We start from the raw sequence: 23,039 nt of genomic DNA on the forward strand, positions 1-23,039 counted from the left end.
AAAATTAAAAAAAGACATTTTAAATTATACTATGATAAATCATATTCTAATTGTACAATTTAAAAAAAAAATTTAGATCTAAAAATATATTTCTAATTATACGGTACGAAATACCTTTTAGATTGCATAATTCATACATGCATTTTAGATTATATAATTTGGAATAAATTTTTGTATTATGCAATTCAGAATACATTATCAAATATATTCCAAATTATACAATCTTAAATGCATTTATCTCGACTACATTTCTAGATTATGAAATTCAAAATGTATTTCCTTGTCCGAAATTTTATTACATATTATACAATTCAAAATGTTTACAAATTATACAATCCAAAAATTTAACCAGTAATTTAGATTTTTCCAACACTTCCGTGAAGTTGCCTGAAGAGATCATATGGGTGAAGGAAGAGTCTTCTTTTTGGACCATTTTCTTACAATCCAACTCAGCCTGAACCTTTTTTTAACATACTCTTGCTAACACATTCTATCATCGATTACAATTTATTCAAAACTATAAAATCGAAAGAGAAAAGTATTAAATATGAAGGAAACCAACAAAATTTGTAATTTCCAATAGAAGATAAAGTATTCAAAAGAGCCTTGTGAGAATTTTTCAACCTAGAGTAATCTAGCTCACTGGGTAAACATGTTACGGGTTCCAAGTTGCTGATTTACAGCAGTGCACTCATACTTCACTAACTCATCATCACAACATCATGATTCATGTGCAAAACATTAGCCATAATAAGCTACTATCTACAAGGTGTGTTTGCCTTCCCATTCAACCTGCTGAAGTGATGAACGTGAATCTATTGTGAGAGGAAGATTCACATTCAACATGCCTCAGGAAGTTCAATTTGTATAAAACAAACACATCGTACAAGTTGCATATATGTATAATGGTTTGAAACTACCAAAATCTAGTCATGTGATGAACCCTGAAGTCACTGGTGTGATCACAACATAAAATGGGGGCTTAGCAACACTGGTACTAACAACAATATACTCAGAATTTTCCAAATGTTCCCATGCATATACAATACTGACAATTAGATGATGAATCTTGACACCATACACGTCTTACAATCTATTGTAACTCATATGATGAAAAACTGAAACCTGATCTTCCATCATTTGTGGATTTCAACTCAAGCTTCTGGTAAGGGCTGCAAAGGGTCCGTGAGTTTCATGTCAAAAACTATCTAAAGATACAATAAAAATATGAGAGGTGATAAAAAAATTGTAATTGATATGATAGGCACATGCATAAGACTAAGAAGTTTGTTTAAGTTCAGGTTGAAAAACTGGGAGCACAATAACCCAATAGGAAACAGAAGAGAAGAGCACCTGCTATTGGGATCATAATAGAATCCACTGATAGAGCCATCACTGCAAGAGAAACAAATGTAGTAAAATCCGGCTATAGTTAATCCACAGTCAGTTCCAACGTTCACAAAGTATTGCTCCTTCCATCTCTGCAACAAATAATTTAGTGTGCAATATGTAAAGTTTCTCATTTCAGATAAATTACGTTTTTCAACATTATCATGTTCTGTTGGGGAAGATCAATCTACCATGAATATGTAAGGGTAGTTGCTCAGGTCCAAAGACTTGCCACCATCAACCTCCACTTGGCCCTAGAAAGTCAAAGTACATTAGAAATAGTGCATGTGGTGCATCTTATACATTTTTCCAAAACTAAATTGTTACCAATAAGGGAGAAAAGGATGGAAATTTAGACCAGTGCCTTATATCATCCTCAGGTCTGAAAAAAATTAGAACAGAAAAATAAAACAAACACAAGTTAATCGAAACATAGAGTTGTCCACACTAATGCATGGACATTATTAGTATTGTCGAAGTTAAGCTCCATCTTGGTTTAAGAGTTGATTGCATAATAACATACGTTGCCTCCCATTTGCCAGTGAAGAAAGTATAATTCTTGGTATCAACAATCTCCCCTTCCCAAAATGTTACTACCTGAAACAAATCATTAAAAGATAAAGTGAATGCTTGGTGATTTTTTTTTCTTTCGAAAAAATACCTCTAAGAAAAGACAACATGGATGGATGGATGTATAATGAAAAAACTGAAAAGTGAAAAATTGGTTGATTTACATAATATAGACACCATTCAAGACTATTTAGAAAAGGAAAAAGTATATAGCTAAAGTATTCTCGATGAGGAAGAAGTCATTCAAAGAGAAGTCACTACAAGAGCTAGAACAGAGAAGGACAAATCAAGTAGAACATGACACAGATAAAGGAAGGATCACAAGAAATATGACAAGTACAAAGAACCCCAAGAGATCTTAGTATGAGCTCATGAAATCTAGTTACATGACTAGAATGGGAAATTCTCCTTTGTCTTCTAAAAATGTGACTTTCAATTTTTAGTATTTATGTAAAATAAGCATTGTTTGGTTCTAAGGATTAGCAGAGTTATCTTAGGATAAGAGAGCATGAATAGAAATAACTCTTTTATGGTTGCAAACATAGCATAGCTTAGCAATCAAACACAAGTAGCTTCTCATGTAGGCTACATATTACACGTAAACTCATGACATCTCCTATTATAAAAGGAGGCTTACACCATTGTACAATTCATTTATACATTCTATGGAAATCTAGAGCATTTTGGAGAGGTTTCTTCTCTTAGAGGTACAAATCTATCTCTTTTAGATCTTATCTTGATTTTTTCACATTCAAGTGGTGATTCTCCATTGCACTTATCTTGAAACTCATTTCGAATGGCATGTTCTTCATTTCTTGATCTCAATCCATCTTTTACATTTTGTTTCTTTGGTTCCTTGTTATTTTGTTTCATTTCTACAAGATTTAAAAACCATATCCATGGGTTGCTTTTATCAAATGGCCAAAACATGTGTTGTTCTAAATTGGTACGAAACTCATTTCTTGATTGGCATATTTTGTTGGAGTTCCCATATTGACTAGACATATGGTCAAATATATAATATCTAAGAAAACCTATATGGAGAGAAATACTTCACTGTTTGTTTGACCTTGATTCTTAAACTTAACGTGAAAGATCAAAAGTTTCTACGCCCATTTATGGATTTGCATCAAGTCTTGATTTAAAATTGCATCGAAGTTAAATCCTACCAAACATGTTGTAATGAAACAAATATGATATCCACATAAGGAACAAAAACATAGAAACTAATTTCTGGCCAGTTCACGTTGGCCAGTGCAGAAATATAAGATGTAAAGAACGATCATTAATAAAGAAAAATAATAATCAATAAGTACTGTGTAAAAAAACTATGGCTAATTGCCAGTAAACAACTTTACTATTTAACAAAAAACGCTATATTCCACTAAATGGAAGCTGAACAAATATAATTTATGCTTTTATGTGAACTGATTGTTGAGTAAAAAAAATAAAACAGATTGGTTATTCTGATAAAGAAAATGAATTACAGATAAATATTGCCCTAAATCTATAAATTCAATTCACAACAAAACAGTGATTAACGTTTAACAAAAACGAATAGTTCAAATTAAGCTATCAAAAATTTAAAACATGCATACTTTCTAAAAGGAGAAAAATGGTTGCTTTTCTGTTTCACTTTTAAGAGAGACAATCAAGGAAATGCTTACTGGTGTATCTGCCATAGGAACATTAAGGGCTTCCATGGTGCCACACAAATACCCATGTTCAAGGTCACATCCTTGTATACGGACATTTACTCTCCATGCTTCATCCTTTTGTACACTTGAAACATTCTGGGTGCCAGAAAAGGCCTGTAAATTCAAACACCTTGAGTATATGCTATAACTTTGAAGTCTGAGCTTATAGTAAGATATACTGGCTGAAAGACAAAGATGTGAAATCTAATTGAGTGGAAAGTTGAAATCGTGTTCTCTATGACTATGAAGTGTGGGTGCAACAACCAGAAAAGTTTATACATAGATACAGACCATGAAACTGACAAGTCTCTGCTGGACGGCAATGCAGAGTTGCAGTTGCAGATCATGAAAAAACTACTCACTAATTCCTTTGTTCCAGTCACAGGCAGTAAATGTTCCTTTTATAGTGTTGTTTGAGATTCATTGAAAAAGTATTTCTAGATATAAGTGCAAAAAGGTTAATGAAGTATAATACCTCAGAACACATTTTCATCTTTTATATTTTGAGTTTTATAAGAATTTGGGTGAAAACATCACTGAGAATAAAAATTATATAATCTTTTTTTCATGTATACCCACATGCCTGATTCCTTACCCTCATAAACTCACACTACCATGTAATACAATAGAATTCAAAGTAATTTTCTTTCCCACCCGTAGCTAAAAAATAAATCAATCTTCCAATAGCTAGAATCACCAAATGCACAAACAAAACTCTACCACCATTACCATGACATTCAATTAAAGCTCAACCAGATTTACCCCTTGAATTCCATCACCAGAGGTACATTAAAAAACAATTACCCTTTGATCAGCACCCAAGACCCAAATGATTATTCCAACAAATAAATTATACATTAAAAAATGCAAATTTTCATGTTATCTCTAGACATTCCATGTTCCCTGAGACAAAGAGCCCCAATTTCTAGTTGCTAATCCCAGACCGAATTACTGATTTGAAGAACCAGAATTATTTTTCAACAAATTTTTTTAAAGGAGAGAGTACCTGCCCCACGCCTAGAAGACTACAAGTTTGGCTTGAACTCCCTCCCGAATTTGTACCTAACACAACACAATCAAACCAAACTGAACACGTTAAGGGCTTATCACATCGACGACAGCAACATCATCATCAACAATAATAATAACAATAATAATAAGAAAACAAAAACATTTTTCCCCAAAAAGTTGTAAATTCAGATAGAAAAAAACAGATTGCAGGAAGATATGAAAAATTGTGGTTCTTGTGTTACCTGAAACCTGAGAAGGTGCGGTGTTCTCCAGTACTCTGACCGGCATGTTTATTGGATGCAGAGATTGCTGAGTGTGCCAATTAGATCACATTCAAACGTTTCAACTTCAATCTGAGCCATGGCACTCTTTCTCTCTGGTTTTTGCATCTGAAGTGAGGTAGAAAATGTTTTCTTTCTCCAACCCCATAATTTCTAGCTGCACCCCCATACCTTTGAAAATAACCATTTCACCTTTTATAAAATTCACTTCCATATTATCTATTTTGAAAATATTCTGGACAAGCTTTTTAGAATTTTCAGAATATAATTTCTATAATTAAATTTGCAAAATAGAATTTCCATAGCATTTTGTTTGGGGTTTGAATATTATAAAACCAATCCCAAAATACATAAAAAAAAAATATAGCAAATTCTAATCTTAATGTCTCACTTTACACTTCTCACGTGTTCAATTTTGTGTGTCACATCATCAATAGTTAACATCGTTAATGAAAATTTAACAATGAAGATAAGATTGCATACATTTTAAAAACCTTTAGAAACAAACTGATCTTTCTAAAAATTAGAATAATAAATTAAATATTAATCCTAAATATAAAGACAAAAAATAATCATACAATAAATTAGTTATCATATTTTTACCAACATCTTTATAGGTACGAAATCTCACTATTAGTATTAAGATTGAACTCAATTAATATCATAAAACTAATAGATTTTATCAAAATTGTATAGGTGGATTTAACATTTAATTATGGTGAATATTGCAAATCACAATTTATAAAGTTAAAAGCAAAATATAGTTAGAAGAACAAGAGATAAATATTATAATTAATGTTGTTTTAAAAAATATACAATAGTTTAAGAAAATCGTTTTATATTTAATATTAATTTATAAAATTATCTTTAAATTATTATGAAAATATAACTGTACTAGTAGGGTCGATAAAAATATATATATAATCACTATTCAATTCAATAAGAGTCCAAATTAATGAGTGTGTAAAATAATAGAGTGGTGCAGAAAGAAAGATCCAAGTGAGACATAAGTCCAATAAGAAAACCTTATAAATAGAGGATTAAGACAAGAGGTAAGTAAGAGTGATTTTAGTCTGATGAACATAAAACAATTTTTGACTTTGGCATCGGAACACCTTGCAGGTACACACCCATCCCTGAGAAGAAGAAGTCGAGGGTCCTACCTGAAGAGAAGCCAAGAGCCCTACCTGAAGAGAAGTCCAAAACCCAACCTAAAGAGAAACCTAAAGCTCAAAACCGAAATATCAGTTGAAGAAGCTAGTCTTATCAACTTATTTGAGTGTTTTTGGTCTTTGTTGTAAGAACAATAATTTCATTGAGAACATCTAAGAAGGATGATATTAAAAAACTTAAATACAGTACTATACATATTATATACTACTTAAAATTAAAGTTTCATTCCAATATTACACTATAATATTTAATAAACTTATATAAATTACTAAAGTAAATGTTTGATTTTATGAATATTTTAGATAATTTTTTTTCACAAATCAAAATTAGTACGTAATTTAATAAATTGTATAAGGAAAGAAAACTTAATAAAATTTTGATAAAAAAAATGAAGGAAAAAAGAATTTGTGAAGACATTGGTTAAACCCTAGAAAATGCTCAAAAGAGGGTTTTGTGTTAGAATGGAAGAAGAGTGAGTGTTGGAAGAAAGTGGCATGTGGGCTGTCACCACAAAACCATTTCTCAAATCCCATTTTCTCAAACTCACTCTTCCATTTCTTCTCATGGCAAACCAACCATCACTCTCCTTCTCTTCTGGCTCTCCTGTTCACGCGTCTCTGAAGCGCGTGGGCACTCACAATGGAAGCTTTCACTGCGACGAGGCCCTTGGCTGCTTCATGATTCGCCTCACTCACAAATTCAACAACGCCGAAATCGTTCGCTCCCGAGACCCTCTGGTTGGGTTCATCTCCTCTCACTTTTTCTTTGTTGTTTTTTGCTTGGTTGGTGAAAATTATGATGTTTTTTTGTTTTGTTGATGAGTTAGTGTGATATTTTGGGGGTTGGTTTGTGGAAAATCTGTTTTTTTTTTTTTTTATTTGGTCTGGGGAAATATGACTTTTTATTTTTGGTTGATTAGAAAATGTAGCTTTTCTGGGTGGGTAGAGGTTTGGTTAATGGGAAAATATGGTTTTAACCCCTTGGGTGATTGCATCTTTTTATTTTTTTTATTTGTTTCCGAAAAACTTTAATTAGGTTTTTGATTGATGACAGAGTTTGTTTCTTTTTTTAGGGGGAGGTCTGAGTAATGAAAAAACATTTATTTGTTTAGATATACTTTGATAAGTACCCAAGTAATTAGTCAATCCACCCTCAAAAGCTAGCTATTATGGGAGTAGAACCAAACATTTACATACTCTGTTGAACCTGGTACTATGTGGGATTTAGGCACCCCATTATACCCAAGGCCAGCTAGCTATATAGCATGAATTTAAGTTTGTTACAAATACAATTAGAAAAGAACAAACTCTCCACTACCTATTCCCACATCAGCTAGTGGCTAAAAAGTAAAGCCAAAATGAAAATTTTCAACAGTTGTTGAAAATGTGTGAATGTAAAATAAGCTAATAATAAAGCAGTAAAACATATAGTAATTTCACCAGTCTCAGTATTATGATTTCTTTAACCGTTTGTGTTGCCTTTTGAGTCGCAGGATTTTTGATTTGTTAGGGGGACTTTTCTTTATATAAAATTGTAGTCAGTGAAGCAAGCGTGGGAGGGGCAGCGGAAATTTAGTAGGGAATATGTGTTAAGTTTTTATTGTTGCACTGGTGTTGGTTTTTGGTTGTTGCTCTATGTGTTTAGGTGTAGACTTTAGCAGATGAATGGAGTGGAAGTTTGTGGCATATTATCTGTTTGAAGTTTTTGTGTAAATTAAAGTTTGGATTTGTAGGTGTTGGAGGCTCTTGATGCTGTTCTTGATGTTGGGGGAGTCTATGACCCTTCCCGAGATCGGTATGATCATCATCAGAAGGGTTTTGAAGAAGTTTTTGGGCATGGTTTCTCCACTAAATTGAGCAGTGCTGGTCTTGTTTATAAGGTAAAATTTTCATCTAAACTACCTATTTTGGTCATGGTTTTATTAACACTTCTTGTTTGTGTCATTTACTTCAATTGCACAGCGGTGTACTCCTCTTTTTTGGTACAAGGTCAAATTGTCTGTGGAAAATTTTATTCTAAAAGTGAATATACGTTGATAATTATATTTAGCTTGTGTTTTCTGTCTAGCATTTTGGAAAGGAGATTATAGCCAAAGAACTCAAGGTAGACGAGGAACACAAAGATGTCCATCACATATATTTGGCTGTTTACAAGAGCTTCATGGAGGTAATATTTTTTTTTTATATTTTTCCAGTCTTCCTGTCTCCATGGGTACTTTATATGAACTTGCTTGATTTAATTCTTTTATGTACTGGTTCATTTTAATTATTATGTTCTTCAAACTGAGCACAAATATCGGTTAAGGGGATTGAGGAGAGTTTATCTGGAAAATGGATGCTGAGAGGAATCAAACATCCTGATAGATACTTTTTAATAGAATAGGAGCTACCAGAAGGGGAAAAATTATTGAACAGACTCCTCTAGATCAGGGAAACTATGTGGAGAGAAATACATTTTAATAGAATAGGAACTACCAGAAGGGGAAAAATTATTGAACAGACTCCTCTAGATCAGGGAAACTATGTGGAGAGAAATAGGGCTTGAGGGATTTGAGAGCTTAAATAAATAACCAACTGACTCCCTTTACATTCTTTGTCTATATGTCTAGCAACCTAGGTAGTTAACTGACTTTGATAGGATAAGGCTGATCTTGATTCCTTGGGTCCATTCTTATTTATCCTGGTGTAAACATTTCTAATTGAGGTCTAGTAATCAAACATTCTTTATTTTTATCTTGCACTGCAATAGTTAGTATTTCCAATTTAGTTTTGAATTTGGCATGATGCATGTTAGAAAGTGGACTTTAAACCTAACTTAACCTCACAAAACCGGCTTTGAAAGATGAGGTTTGCACCCATTTATATAGTATAATTTGATCATATATTTAGTCGATGTGAGATCTCCAACAATGGAAATGGAAGGACAAATAATATCAAGTAACTAGATGGTTTCAATTTTGCACCATAACTCAATTATATCAAGATTATGGTGTAGTTTTGGAATGCATGTTTCTACTTTTCTTTGTTGAAATATGTCAATATTTACATGGAGCCTTTTATGTTTCATATACAGTAGAAGTGCTGTAATAATTAAATCTAGGTCCTATATTTCCCATAATAGACTTTCCAAATGATTGGTCCGTGGGTGGTCCAATGCCTTACTAACTTCTATGGCTTCTGCTACGAGTTTTTGTTTCTTTGATAGAGGTATATAGTCTGGAAACTGTACATTCGTGCCTTAGACCAGTTTTCCCTATTTGATATTCATTACCTAATGACTTGGTTGTAAGAGGACTTTGGTTGACTTATGTTTTGGGACATTAACTATGAATCACTTGTTCTTGGGTTAATTTGATAAATGCCTGGAGGATGTTGTGTGGGATTAATGGTGCATTTGGGGTTAGTTAGTCGATCCAAAGTGGATTATCAGTGAAACACAGCATGTTTCTAATTGTACATGTTTATGATATTAGTGATATTTGTTTAATTATATCAGGCAATTGATGCTATAGACAATGGAATCAATCGATATGATACAGATCAGCCTCCAAAGTATGTGAATAATACTCATTTATCCTCAAGAGTAGGAAGGCTAAATTTGGATTGGACAGATCCTGACCAATCAGCTGCGAAAGAAAATGAGGCCTTTCAACGTGCCATGGCTCTTGCTGGCAGTGAGTTTCTGGATGTGAGTCTCATGCAGTTTCTTTTTGATGTTTAACAGGAATACGTGGTTTAAGATTTTTCTTGCCTGTTTTACATTTTGGTTTGTCGTCTGAGATAGCTCTCCTCTTCACTTGTAGAGTGTTCGATTTCATGTAAAGTCGTGGTTACCAGCAAGGTCAATTGTAATGGAGACTGTAGCAGCTAGACACACTTTTGATCCTAGTGGAGAAATTCTAGTTTTGACTAAATTTTGTCCTGTGAGTTGAAAATTCTTGCTCTCTTCTAACACTTTGTTTAACATTTGAATTTAATTCATTCAACTTATTCCTATTCAGCTGTGCTATATTAAGAAATAATGATTTGATTCTTGGACATGTATGTTGACAACAGTTTTGAACATGTATGTTGACATATAGACTAGAGCATCTCATAAGTTTTTATGCTAAAACTAACTATTATGCATTTCACGAACATAATTTCTTATTTATTGAATATGTTAATGCTGAAAATGATTATTTGATCCTTGAATGTATATTTATCTGGGCATCTTCAAGACCTCAACATTTCTTGATGAAGAAAGATCTAATTTTCTTATCATGCAAGTAAAAATGATCAGTGGAAGCAGGATATGATAACCTTTTGATCAAATAAGTTTAGATACGAGCTTATATTTCTTAGTTCCTTTGGCTGGCTATACTTCTTTTCTACTCCCTAGCAGTTTTCTGTGAGTTTAATCCAGCGTTGTGTGATTTGTACCCTAACAACACTAGTAGTTTTGGGGCAAAACAAATCCTTGGTGGTGTGATCATAGCTGTTGTGTCACATCTGTGTTAGTACGTTGAACTGACTATTTTGGCTTGCTTTCCTATTATATTTCTGTTCAATATTATAATTTCATACAGCTGTATTAACTGTATCAGCTAAGTCTGATACAGCTTTATTTCTATATATATGTGTATATAGTCCAGAGCATTGTATCATTGTTTTTCAGTCTGGAGTCTTCCATTCATTCAATTGTTAATAAGAATACATATTTTTCTGTATTCTCTGGTTCAGTATGGTGTCAGGAGACATTCAGCTTCTGATTCTTTTTCATCCAATCATAGAACAACCATCAATAGGCTGCTGCTTATGGTTTAGAATGGTCATTTTTGGCCAATGTTTAGTTATATCTGTCTTATGAAAATACCACAATTCCTCCCGTTTTTTATTTTCCCTGGTATTAGCTACATGGTACTATTACCACAGTATTAAGAGATTATTAACTTGTGTTTTGTTTTCTGCAGTGGAAGCTTCACTTATTCGAGCTTGAGGGGGAGTTGAAAATTGACCCTCCAATCAAATATGTTCTGTATCAGGTATTTGTTTATTTTCATTTTCTCTAGGGTTGTATTCTATGTTTATAGTCCTCATTGAGCCTCAATAACGTCTGGTGGTTGTTTACCTTATAGACTGATTGGTAAATGTTGATCCAAGAGAAAATATTTTTTGATAAGCTACAATAGGATATTGTAATTAATTACAAGTGTTCTGTTGGAAGATTCTAGGGATCTCTTTGTAATAATTACTTTAGGATTAGAGTTCTCTAAATAGAGGCTGATGCAATGTTTCATAGAATCAAGTCAATAATTTTTGCTCATACGGTTAATCTTTTTCAACTTGGTATTAGAGTTCCCGATTTTGGGGGCTCTACTTTTGCAATTTTTCATTTTCGTCGTAGTTGTAGTTTCTTCTTTATAGGGTTGGTTGAAGTGAACCCATTTCTTGATTATCGGGGTTGCCTGAAGTGCACCCAACTTGAGTTTCACAACCACCATCTTTGTCATTGCCGTTTCCACGGCTGTTGCCATTGTCATTGCGACCAGAGCCTCCTTTTAGATTGACGATCACACCAGGAGATTTGTCGTCCTCAAATCTATCAGTTGTCAGAGGCGTGCTGCCATCCTAGTAGCCACTTGCTTGCATGTGTATCTTCTTTCGTTGTGAGTGGACTTCATGCGCCACATGTTTCCAACGAGTGATGATGCGTTCAATAGCCTTTCCTGCTGCCACTTGCTTTGCCAGAGTTGCCCTAAGGTGGCGATTTTAGATTTGCCCCTATTTTGCCCTTATGCCTTGGTTTGTGTGTCCCCTTTGAAGCAACACGGTTCACAACATGTTTTTTGGTATTTTCTCTGATCTTTTTTTGAAGGCTAAGGAATCTCTTGTTTTTATTGTCATGGCAACTCGACTAAGCAATGCTGATCTTCCACATTTGCCTGATGATAGCCGTTTTAATGGTCAAAATTATATCCAGCGGGCTCAATTTATTAGATGCACGTTGAAGGGTACAAGTAGGCTCAACCATATTAAAGGAGAGACCATATCTCATGATAACCCTAATTTACTAACTTGGGACAATGATGACTTGCAAATTATTACATGACTATGGGGATCCATCAATGTTGTTAAACTCAAAGATCTTTAGAGGATTGGAAAGGAGATAAAAAATCGTAACTTCACTAGTAAGAGTTACTAACATATGCAAAATAAATTCAATACATAACACAACTGAAAACAGGTTCATACATAAAACAACTAATAAGTTTACAAAATGTTTAATACAATTAAACTATCCAAGGAAATCCTTCATATTAATTGCAGGATAATCATCGTCCTCCTCAACAAGATCTTCATTTTCATTAATGTTATCTCTGCAATGACCTTCATCATCAACAATTGGAGGAACCTCCAAATCATCCATAGGTTCAACTTTTCCTACTTCAACTAAGACGTCTTCATATGAAGCATCTAAACTTGAATTTGCTTCATTATCCTCCACAGTCCATTCATCATTAGTAGCAAGATCATCAATGTTATAGTCTTTTTTTTAACCAAATAATTATGAGATCCACCTAGCCGTGCGTGGATACACTACGATCCCGATCCACCGGCCAAGTCACCTCGGCTTCTCCTCCAAACTTGCTGACTCGTGCGAGTAAACTCGCGATTTTAACAACATTGGGCAGTACCAATGTCGAAATCTTGTGTTTGTGAACCATTGGAAGCAATTATAAAAGGCAAATTAGTAGTAGTAGTAACCATGGTAGTCAAAATTGCGATTTTCATTGTATACGATTTACTATCTATGTCCTTGTCTCCAATCTGCAATCATCCGAAAAGTGCGATTTTGTCGGATCGGCGTTGGAAAACGCAACTCAGCGTTGGAGTGATGAGTTTTGCGATGTTGGAATTGATAGTTCTGGCGGTGGGTTTTGTGCCGGTGGTGGTTTTTAGTATCAAATAAGTGTGTAGTTTTCTTTCTAATGGAGCAACGAAATTTTGGAATCATTGTCAAATCTTAGTACTGGATAAGTTATTTCTTTTTTCTTCATTGATGGTCTCTAATTCAAAATCCCGTAAGAAAGGTTCTTCACATTTATGTTTTGAAAACCAGACAGGTCATTGAACTAGTCAAGGCACCGGGTCAAGGTTCACTCATTGAATAAATACTAATAATTAAAATATTTGAAAAATAACATTTTATAAGTTTTTAACATTCAAAATACACATAAATATAAAATATTTCATAATATTTTAGGTTGAAGGTTTAACAATACACAACAATATTCTTTTGAAAATAATTAGTATCTTGAACAGAAGAAAATTTCGAAGAACATCTATTTTTTTTTATAAAACTGTTGTTCATTGAACTGTCATGAACCAGTTTTTTCAGTTTTTCACCTGTGCAATTCAAAACCAGTTTCATAATTCAAATGGATTGGACACTAGACTAGTTTTCCTGTAGAACTGGCTGGTCCAGTCCGGTCCTTACAACATAGCTTCACATTTCACATTATTATTTGTTTTTGCATAGAAACTGAAAATCAATTAAAATCAGAATACAATAAATGGATTATTCCTCGTAAAATAGGTGAAATTGCGTTTTTGTTCAACTATTTTAACTTAGTCAACTGTCACTGTTCTAATTATGTTGGTTTGTAATTGTTTTGGTTATACTCTTTAGAATACTTGATTCCCTATATCACCATGAGCTTAAGGTCATTTGCTAACTGCCTTATTAAGGTTGGTCTAGGTTCTGTTACACATTTACTGATTTCTCTGCATCACCTTTCTCAATGTCATTTACAGGATGAAAGAAGCAAACAATGGAGAGTGCAGGCAGTAGCAGTATCTCCTGACAGCTTTGAAAGCCGAAAGGCTCTACCCTCGCAGTGGAGAGGGTTAAGGGATGAAGAACTCTCAAAGGAGGTTGGCATTCCAGGCTGTGTTTTTGTGCATATGAGTGGATTCATTGGTGGAAACCAAAACTTTGATGGTGCCTTGGCCATGGCAAGGGCTGCTTTGAAGATCATGTGAACCAAGAAGGGTTATCATCATTATTTTGCATGCTCAATCAGATCAGGACTTGGCACAGTGGCTTGAAGAGGGTTCGATATCAACTTCAAGATCTTGTTTACTGATATGTGGGTCTTCCTTATCCAAATTTTCTTTCAATAGTTTAACCGTGTATAATGGATTTATGATCTTTATTTTCTTGATATTTGTCATTGGTCTTATAGTTATTGAAATCTCTGTTTCAATATATGAATTTTGGTGTGTCTATTTTGTTCTCTTGAGACAGCAGAAGAACATCAGAAATTGATAAACCAATTCTAAGAATCATTTGGTATTGCAGAAAGTTATACTCAATTTGCAGCATATGATCTCTAGTAGCAGCACCAATGCAAAACTGTAACAAAACTTCAATGGTGCATAGTTCTCCATCATTATAGTGAGCAAACTGTGAACTCCTGTGGCATGTTTTGAATTCATTTTAACCTTACCATCGATATTCTACTTATGCTTGTGGTTGAATGAATTGAAAGGTTAAATTTAGTAACTCTACAGTCTGTAAAAACAAATCATTAAATAAAAATTCATTTTAGAGATAAAATTAGTTATTATATTAATTAAATTAAATATTATTTTATAAGATAAAAAATTATTAGTATTTAAAGTAATTTTTGTTATTAATGTAAGTTTATTTAATTTTTAAAAATTACCATTGAGAATTGCTCCGTCTATCTGTAAATACAATACAATTATAATTAATTTACACTATTAAGAAAGTTGATTTAGTTAGAAACATTAAATTCTTCTGTAATATAACATTTCTATAGTTAATTGTACTAAATTTTTTATTTTCAAATTTGGGTAAAAGACCAATTTGGTCATTAAATTTGCAAACAAATAAACAGTGTAGTTTTGAAAAATAGAAAAATACAATTTAGTCTTGAATAATTGGTTTTTAAACTTTACCATTTAATATCAAATTAGTTTTAAAAAACACATGTTAGCAGCAATTTAGTTCTTCAAGACTAATTTAATGACAAAATATCGTACAAAACAAGACATAACTAATGCACGTTTTATACATTCAAACATTGAATAAAAAATTGTAAGAAATAATATTTAATTGATTTATATATTCTTAGAATTTAATTGGTAATTCTTAATTCTTCAATTCTACTATCTTTATAAGGAAAACAATAAATTAAAGAGTATTGGATTAAAAAATTGTTCCCCTCAATGGTGGGAATCTTTTCAAAGCAAGCATATGCATCGAACACATCAATGGCAACAATAGTTTATGTAAAGTGTTCTTCAACAAAGTGTGTGCCATTACCAATTCCTCAACCAATCAAATTAAAAAGTGTTCATAACTTTTTAGTGTGCCATCAATGGAGGCAACAATATAAAAAAATAAATAGGAAAAAGGGAACTTCCAATAGCAATTATGATGCCTTCTTTTTTTTTGTATAAAATGTATGTATGAACCTTTGGATAAACTTTTTCTCTAAATACTTTCAAGAGATAAATAAAAAAATATTTTTTATATGTTAAAATTAATTTTTATGTAAATTAAAAGTAAGAAATGTTGAGAAGTTATATGAGGAAACTTAATGATAACAATAAAAAAATAAACACTGTAAACAAAAAATTAATCATAACAACGAGAGAAAATAATAAATTGTTAAAATAACTTTTTAAACAAGAAATTATATACTTCAAATAACGTTCTTGAAACAAAAACTTATAAATCTGAAAGAACGTTCTTGAAGAAATGTAAATAACAGTAATAGCGTTCTTTGAGTATATTTCTAAATTTATAATCTTATAAATATGTTTTATATTAAAAATAAAATAAAGGCGTTGAAAAACTAATGTAAACATTTAAGGTTTGTTTTAGTAAACAATTATAATTGGATTTTTTTTGTTTTGTGACCTACTACGGCTGGTATAAAAAAAAATTAAAGTAATCAAAATAAAGTTATTAATGAAAAAAATATTAACGATGGAATAATTGTTTAGAATTTAATTTTATATATGAATATTGTTCTTACAATTTAAACTAGACCGAATATCCCCTATCGAATCGCTCTTGTCATGTCCGAGAGGTGGAGTACCTGTAAAGATACTTCGACGTTCAAGTAAGTGAAAGTCACTTTAGTGGTTCAATTTAGGGTTTCCCTAGACCCAATGACTGCTTAACCATGTTTTACAATCCCTAATGAGGATTAATGCTCTTACCCATTTGTTATGATACGAACACCATTGAGACCGTTCGAATATCCGACAACTTAGATTACATGTCTTCAACTCATCAGGTCAAGCTTTTGACTCTTCGCCAATTTTAGATTTAACATATATGTTCTTTTAGACTTTTGAATTGAAGTTTTTTTTTTAAAAAAGTTTAATTTTATAAAATATTTTATGTAATTTATTTAAATTTGTTTTTTTTAAATTAAATTTATTTACATTAATATTTTATTACGTAAATTTATTTTAGATTTATTTTTATCTAAGTTTATCTCTAGAAACTTAATAAATAATCTTAAAAAACTTAATGAAAGAATATAACAGTCACATTTTTCACATATTCAAGAAATAAATTAAAATTTTATTATCCAAAAAACTAAATTATTATTTATTTATGAATTAAAAAATCGTTATTTATCTTAAATAAAATATAAATTAATATATATTTTTTTTTAAATAGATTTAATTTCGCAAAAATAAAATATACTAATCTTGAACTGATCAAAAGGGAAAGAAAGATATAAAAAAAAATCACCCAAAATATCTCCATTCTTAAAGTCTTTTTCCCTTTGAAAGTGGAAGATAAGTTGAATTTTTTCCGACAATTTAGACTTCAAAAAGTCTTGTTTATTTGACTTGAACACGGTTTATGGAAATCAATGGTATTTACTTCAAGTCTTCTATAATTGGTATTTACCAGTTTTTAAGTTTTGACTTTTAAAAATAATTATTTATAAATAAAAAATATTATTTTAGTATACATTCTACATATACAATTATTTAAATTTGAAACGTTACTTCTTTTTTTTTCAATTTTTAAGTAATTCTTTTCAATAACAAGATTACCATTTATATGAAGATAATGTTTTTATTTATAAATTCAAACTGTGTGAAAATATATTTGGAAATAATAGAACTTGGAAACACATTTGGAAATAACAGAACGCGTGTTTTAATGCTTTACAAATGGTTTGACTTTGACCAAAGAAGAAATAAATAAATGTAATTTTTCTTTACCGAAATCAATGTTAATTTATTCTCTAGAAAATCAAAATATTTTTTACTTAATATTTAAATTTGTATAAAGTATATAATAGTTATGTTCTATGTATTTCAACAAAAATATCGTTAGGTATGAAGTTTTGTATCAATAATAATAAAAAAATAACAAGAATTAACTCTTATAAAAAACTAAATTGAATGCATGCATATCAAGGATTATAAACATCAATTAGAGAATCAGAAATTAGTTGACGGTATCTTTGATGAGATCCCGGACCAAACTTTAATCTGTGCTAGAGAGAACACTTTAGTATGATCAACCACTCTATCTTTAAATAAATAATTATTCATGTGCCTCCAAATCTCGTTAACCAATGCAATCCACATGTTGTCCATAATAAGATTAACTGAAGTGAATGCATTCAGAATCTTGAAATGTTCAAAATGAGACACAAGATCCATTAAATCGACCGATCTTACTCCTAACCAGTCATAACAAAGATTCCAAATTAGCCAAAAAAATTTTACATAAGAGTGTTGATATGTTGACAATTCTGCACCTCACTATAATCGAAAAGAAAGAAATAATATTTTGTTGAAATGAACTATTTTAAAATTATATTATGTGTAAACTGATATCTTTTTATTATATAGTTGTGAAAATAACATATTTTTCTTTGTATTGATTTAATTCATATATATATATATAATGATATAAAAATAATAGGGTTATAAGCTAACCAATCTGTCAATAATTAACTAACAAACTAATAACTTCTATCTAACTAACAAACTCATGTATCTCTTGTTCCCAAAAAGGTTATTGTTTCTTCGATTCTTATGCACAAGAACAAAACACAGAAGCAGAAAATGGATGTCATTATCTCATTCATCATGGCAAGAACTTTTTCTCTACAATTGTGAGAGATGAAGGGATGATAAAATAAACAAACATGTAAAGTACATAAAGTACATCTCTAAGTACAGTGTAGATGATCAAATTGTTTCTCCTTTACCATGGGGAGTAAAAAGAGATGTATCAGTAAAAGAAGGACAACTACTCCCCATGTATCTACTTCTATCATAGGAGCTTCTGCTCATCTGATCAAAGGAAGAAGATTCAAGTAAGTGCAAGAATTCATCAAAACCCTCCTGAGAACATGTCTCTCCTGGCCTACTCAACTCATCTGGCACACCAACTTCTCCCTCCAAAAACCTCACCACCTGTCTCATGCTAGGCCTAGCAGTGGCAGAACCATTTGAACACAGAAGCCCCAATTTCAACACCATGAGCACCTCTCTTTCATTAAAATCACCATTTAGTCTAGGGTCCACCACATCAAGTATTCTCCCTTGCTTGTACTTGTTCCACACACAATCAACCAAAACTAAATCTTCTGGCATTGCCTTTGGATCAAGTGGCCTGAGCCCAGATGCCACCTCCAGTAAAAGTGCACCAAATGCAAAAACATCTGAGCCAGGAGTAGCCTTCCCTGTCCTAGGCACCTCGGGAGCCAAATAGCCTAAGGTCCCCACCACCCTTGTGGTACTTGGGTTAGCCCCATGTTCATACAACCTTGCTAATCCAAAATCTCCTAGTCTTCCATTGAGTTCACCATCTAGCAGCACATTGCTAGCCTTCACATCCCTATGTATCACCACCTGCTCATAGCCCTCATGCAGATACAAAAGGGCAGAAGCAACATCCTTGATTACCTTAAACCTTTGCTCCCAACTCAGGATTCTTTCTGGTTCATCAAACAGGTACTTGTCTAAGCTCCCATTAGCCATGAAATCATACACAAGGAGGAGGTCACCGCGGAGGCGACACCACCCCAGCAGCTGAACCAGATTCCTGTGGCGAAGCCTGCCTATGCTGGCTATTTCAGATACAAATTCCCTCAGGCCTTGTTTGGAGTCATGTGATATTCTCTTAACAGCAACTTGGGTATTGGAATTTGGCAATGTTCCTTTGTAGACACTCCCAAATCCACCTTGTCCAAGCAGCTCTTTGTCCTTGAAACCTTTTGTTGCTTTCTTGAGCTCTTGGTAGGAGTACCTGTGTGGCCCAATCTCAAGCTCCCAAGCTTCTATAACATCAGCATTCTTGTACCTTCTGTACATGTAGAAGCCGAGTAAGACAGCAAACAAGGCAAGAACAACACCAGAGACTGAAACCCCAATTATCAAAGATGTGTGTTTCCTCTTTGGCCCTGGAAGCTGTGGGAGGGAAGAGAGATCAAGGGGTGGAGCTGGCCCATTGATTTTGAAGCTCCAACCCAAGATGTAATGGGAGCTAGCAAGCAAACCTGTTGATGCAGAGAATCCTACATACATGGAATCCTCAAGAATCGGTGAAAGATCCACAGGAAAGGACAAGAGTGGTCTTGTGGGTTTGGTAGAAGATGCAGAAATTGTGACATTAACAACACTTTGAGCAGAATCATAATCAACCCAAACCAAAATAGGTTGCCCACTTTTGAGAGTGAGATTCTGTTTGTCAGAATCATGATCCCCAGTGTAGTAACCAGCAGGTGCAGAAGCATTGGATACCAAGCTATCGATGTCAATTCCAACATGGTTATCATTGATGTCCCCAAACTCAAAATCTTGGGCTGTGTCAAACTCAACAGCAAAAAGGTGGTTGGAGAAGTTCCCTATGTCAGTTGAGTTAAGAAGACCAAGATATTGGCTTGGAAGAGCCTTCAGATCCTTAGAACTTGCAATTGTAAAAGCAAGGCCATGCCCTCCTAGCTTTGGAAACTCAGGAACAATAACCAAAGCAAAAGAGACAGAAAAGGAGAAAGCTTTACCATCACTAGAGTTCTTGAACCGAAGAGCAGTTGGATAAAAAGCATGACCCATCACCTTACTTGAATCATTTGTGAGTTTCAGCACCCCACTTGGCTCTATTTCTGCTACACCATCAAGGGTCATGTTGTTGCTATCCACACCCTTGAATCCAGCATAGAAGATCTGGTTAGGCTGAGATGAAACTGGGATCAGAAGGAACAGGAACACAGACAAGAGTCCGAGGAGCATGTTGAGGTTGGCCATGAAACAAGATGAGTGAAACTCAAGTACTTTGTATGATTACAACAACTTGAGCATTCAGTGTTCAAAATATTAATTGGTATGAATATAATAGAATAGAATGTTTTGTGGGAAAAAAAAGGTGGCATAAGAAAAGAAGGCACATTTTGCTAATTTTGGAAGGAGTTGGTGAAGGAAGAAGCTTCGCTTCTAATTCTTAGATGAAAGAAAACAAATTCATTTATACTGATTTGTATAGTGTGGTATTCATTTATACTAATTTCTTTAGAAAAAATTCTCTAGTTATTTTTGTTTTTTGAAACTTGATATAAGCATAAGAAATTATAACAAATAAAATCTCAATTAATATATTTTTTAAAATTACTTAAAAGATTTCAGTAAAATAAAAAATGATATTTAAAAACTGATGCATTTCTGTAGCAAATGAAACGAATGGGTATGTTGTATTGTAAAACAGGAGGTAGTTGCGTAGCAGTAATGTTAAAACTGTGGGTTTGGGCACTTCTATATGCACTCAACAATCAAGTGGGGAATGCCAAAAGTGTGACTGTTTGTTTTATAATTACTAATTAAATTTTGTATTATGCTATATATATATATATATATTTATTTGTGTACATGATACTCTTTTAGATGTTACTCTTTCACTTGTAGCTATCTATTATTTGTGTACAAGATACAATCATAATTAACAAATCATCACACAAACAATAAATACAACAGTAAACTATTAAAATAGATTTTTAACATGAGAAAAATATATATAAAAGAAAATATATTGATTAGTAAGAAAAAAACAATTCAATTTCATCAAATACAAATATACTAAATATATCACACGTGAATCTATACATAAAAGAATATTCAATAAATTGAATATAACTAACGTCTTTTAGAATACTTGTATTTAGTCTGTTCTACCACATTCTAATGTCTTATCTATTTTAAGACTTAGGTTAAGAAGCGAACTCAAGCGTAATGGATCAAAGTAGGCTTTTACAACCAAAGTCATGCATCTACACATATGCATTAACTCTCCCCTTAATTTCTCACCATTTGATTTATTAGTTTATGTGACTTAAATTATCAATGAAACAGGGGATCTTTGTTACAACATTGGTGTCTTTACTTTATACAAATCAAATAATGGTTCACATATCATCTCATATTTGTGATCCCAAATTTATACAATTTTTATTATTTGTAACAACTATTTTCATATAACTTAACTCTTTTAAACAAAACCACAAATCAATTAAATATACAAATTAACATTTTATTTACATTTTCTGTTTATCATTCACATCAAATCCATTAAAAGAACAAAAGAAAACACGAAAAAAGATTGCTTGAGTGAAAATTTATTTGTTTGAGTAAAAATCTAGTCAAGAGCAAGGGTTGAGTTTACTCTCATTTTGCTTGATTGAAAAATCTTTGGCTTTTGCAAAAAATCCTCCGTGTGAGTGAAAATAGGAACGAAAGCAAAGATTAAGTTTCATCTTTATTTTCACTTGAACGAAAAATCCTTCGTGTGAGTGAAAAATCTTTCGCTTGAGCGAGAAAAGGTCAAGAGTAAAGGTTGAATTTCTGCTCTATTTTTATTTGAGCAAAATTATTAAAAAATCAACTTCATAAACAAAACCCAATGTGTTTTCAAATTTTTACCCAAAACTAGTTTAACAAATACAACTTTCAAACAAATTGAAAATTATCAATATAGCCATAATTTTCTTAAACTCAATATATATTTCCATTCATCAAACTCATAAACTTATATATGGAAAACTATAGGAAATCAACTTTACTCATCTAAACTGTATTCAAAATTGAGTGTAAGAAACTCCATACTTCAACATGCATACCATAGGAATTGGATCGATAGGAATATGCATTATAGTGTTTGCAATACATTTTATCAACATATATATATATATATATATATATATATATATATATATATAATTTGCTTCTTTGAATGAATGTGACTGAATTTATGTATCTGGTTGGTTGGATTTAAATAAACAGGTTAATTAAGAAGGAAAAACGTATAAAACAGAATGAACTAAAAAAAATGTCCATAATAGACGACGATTATGGTCATAACTGTCGTCTATACCTCGATCATGCACACTTTTTGAGCAGTGCCAGGAAAGAGTATAAACGACAGTTATGGCCATAACTGTCGTCTATACTCTTTCTAACACTCTATATACTCATATTTATTTTCGTTATACCATTGTGGTTGTGAAAGAACCGTAATTTAGATGTGAATTATAAACGGAGATTCTAGAACCGTCGTCTATACTGAAATAGAATAGACTACATGCTGATAGACAATAATTTCGAAACTGTTGTCTAATTGTTAAAAAAACTATTGCCATTGACCTTTTATGCACCAGTGAGCTTAGTCTCATATTTTTTCCTACAATATATATGAATATATATGATGCTTTACACACTTTAATTAATTACTCTTCAACAAATGACATGCCCAATAATATTCTCAAACTAGTAAATCTTTCTTCAACGAAATTTAATAAAAATGTGAGCAAGTTGATCATCTATGAGTACAAACTATCCTATTTTGGACATGATCCCTAATAAAGTGGTGTTTT

General features: G+C 32.3%; 3 protein-coding genes across 4 annotated transcripts; 1 reads left to right on the top strand and 2 right to left on the bottom strand.

Annotated features, from left to right (window-relative positions):
• Nucleotides 1-548: 548 nt before the first annotated feature.
• On the bottom strand, nucleotides 549-5,189 carry LOC137818112 (glucose-induced degradation-like protein). Its single transcript, XM_068621344.2, has 8 exons — nucleotides 4,910-5,189; nucleotides 4,663-4,718; nucleotides 3,627-3,770; nucleotides 1,913-1,986; nucleotides 1,717-1,771; nucleotides 1,581-1,643; nucleotides 1,354-1,481; nucleotides 549-1,172 (listed from the first exon to the last, which is right to left on the bottom strand). The coding sequence occupies exons 1-8, from the start codon at nucleotides 4,953-4,955 to the stop codon at nucleotides 1,094-1,096; spliced, it is 645 nt and encodes a 214-aa protein (XP_068477445.1). The 5' UTR covers nucleotides 4,956-5,189; the 3' UTR covers nucleotides 549-1,093.
• An 881-nt stretch (nucleotides 5,190-6,070) lies between these two features.
• LOC137818113 (uncharacterized) lies at nucleotides 6,071-14,471 on the top strand. Of its 2 annotated transcripts, XM_068621345.1 has the most exons (7): nucleotides 6,071-6,858; nucleotides 7,854-8,000; nucleotides 8,189-8,287; nucleotides 9,617-9,808; nucleotides 9,924-10,043; nucleotides 11,073-11,144; nucleotides 13,918-14,471. In XM_068621345.1, exons 1-7 carry the CDS (start codon nucleotides 6,616-6,618, stop codon nucleotides 14,143-14,145), a joined length of 1,101 nt encoding a protein of 366 aa, XP_068477446.1. In that variant the 5' UTR covers nucleotides 6,071-6,615; the 3' UTR covers nucleotides 14,146-14,471. The 2 variants fall into 2 exon arrangements, with proteins under 2 accessions (XP_068477446.1, XP_090152646.1); XM_090296520.1 differs by lacking the exons at nucleotides 11,073-11,144; nucleotides 13,918-14,471 and having other exon boundaries at nucleotides 6,566-6,858; nucleotides 9,924-10,052.
• A 3,759-nt stretch (nucleotides 14,472-18,230) lies between these two features.
• LOC137819269 (L-type lectin-domain containing receptor kinase S.4) lies at nucleotides 18,231-20,609 on the bottom strand. The gene has a single exon (XM_068623066.2). It carries the CDS (start codon nucleotides 20,425-20,427, stop codon nucleotides 18,367-18,369), a length of 2,061 nt encoding a protein of 686 aa, XP_068479167.1. The 5' UTR covers nucleotides 20,428-20,609; the 3' UTR covers nucleotides 18,231-18,366.
• Between the last annotated feature and the right edge of the window lie 2,430 nt (nucleotides 20,610-23,039).

This window comes from Phaseolus vulgaris, chromosome 10, assembly GCF_051622355.1.
Source record: "Phaseolus vulgaris cultivar YP4 chromosome 10, ASM5162235v1, whole genome shotgun sequence".
Taxonomy (NCBI): Eukaryota; Viridiplantae; Streptophyta; class Magnoliopsida; order Fabales; family Fabaceae; genus Phaseolus; species Phaseolus vulgaris.

Excerpts from the sequence above, each read along its gene's own strand:
- LOC137818112 (XM_068621344.2), bottom strand. The coding sequence starts at position 4,955 with ATGCCGGTCAGAGTACTGGAGAACACCGCACCTTCTCAGGTTTCAG. Across the intron at positions 1,987-3,626 it reads TTCCTATGGCAGATACACCA|GTAGTAACATTTTGGGAAGG; the intron begins GTAAGCATTTCC and ends GATTTGTTTCAG. Across the intron at positions 1,644-1,716 it reads CATCCTTTTCTCCCTTATTG|GGCCAAGTGGAGGTTGATGG; the intron begins GTAACAATTTAG and ends TTGACTTTCTAG.
- LOC137818113 (XM_068621345.1), top strand. The coding sequence starts at position 6,616 with ATGTGGGCTGTCACCACAAAACCATTTCTCAAATCCCATTTTCTCAAA. Across the intron at positions 8,001-8,188 it reads GTGCTGGTCTTGTTTATAAG|CATTTTGGAAAGGAGATTAT; the intron begins GTAAAATTTTCA and ends TTTTCTGTCTAG. Across the intron at positions 10,044-11,072 it reads TTTTGACTAAATTTTGTCCT|TGGAAGCTTCACTTATTCGA; the intron begins GTGAGTTGAAAA and ends TGTTTTCTGCAG.
- LOC137819269 (XM_068623066.2), bottom strand. The coding sequence starts at position 20,427 with ATGGCCAACCTCAACATGCTCCTCGGACTCTTGTCTGTGTTCCTGTTC.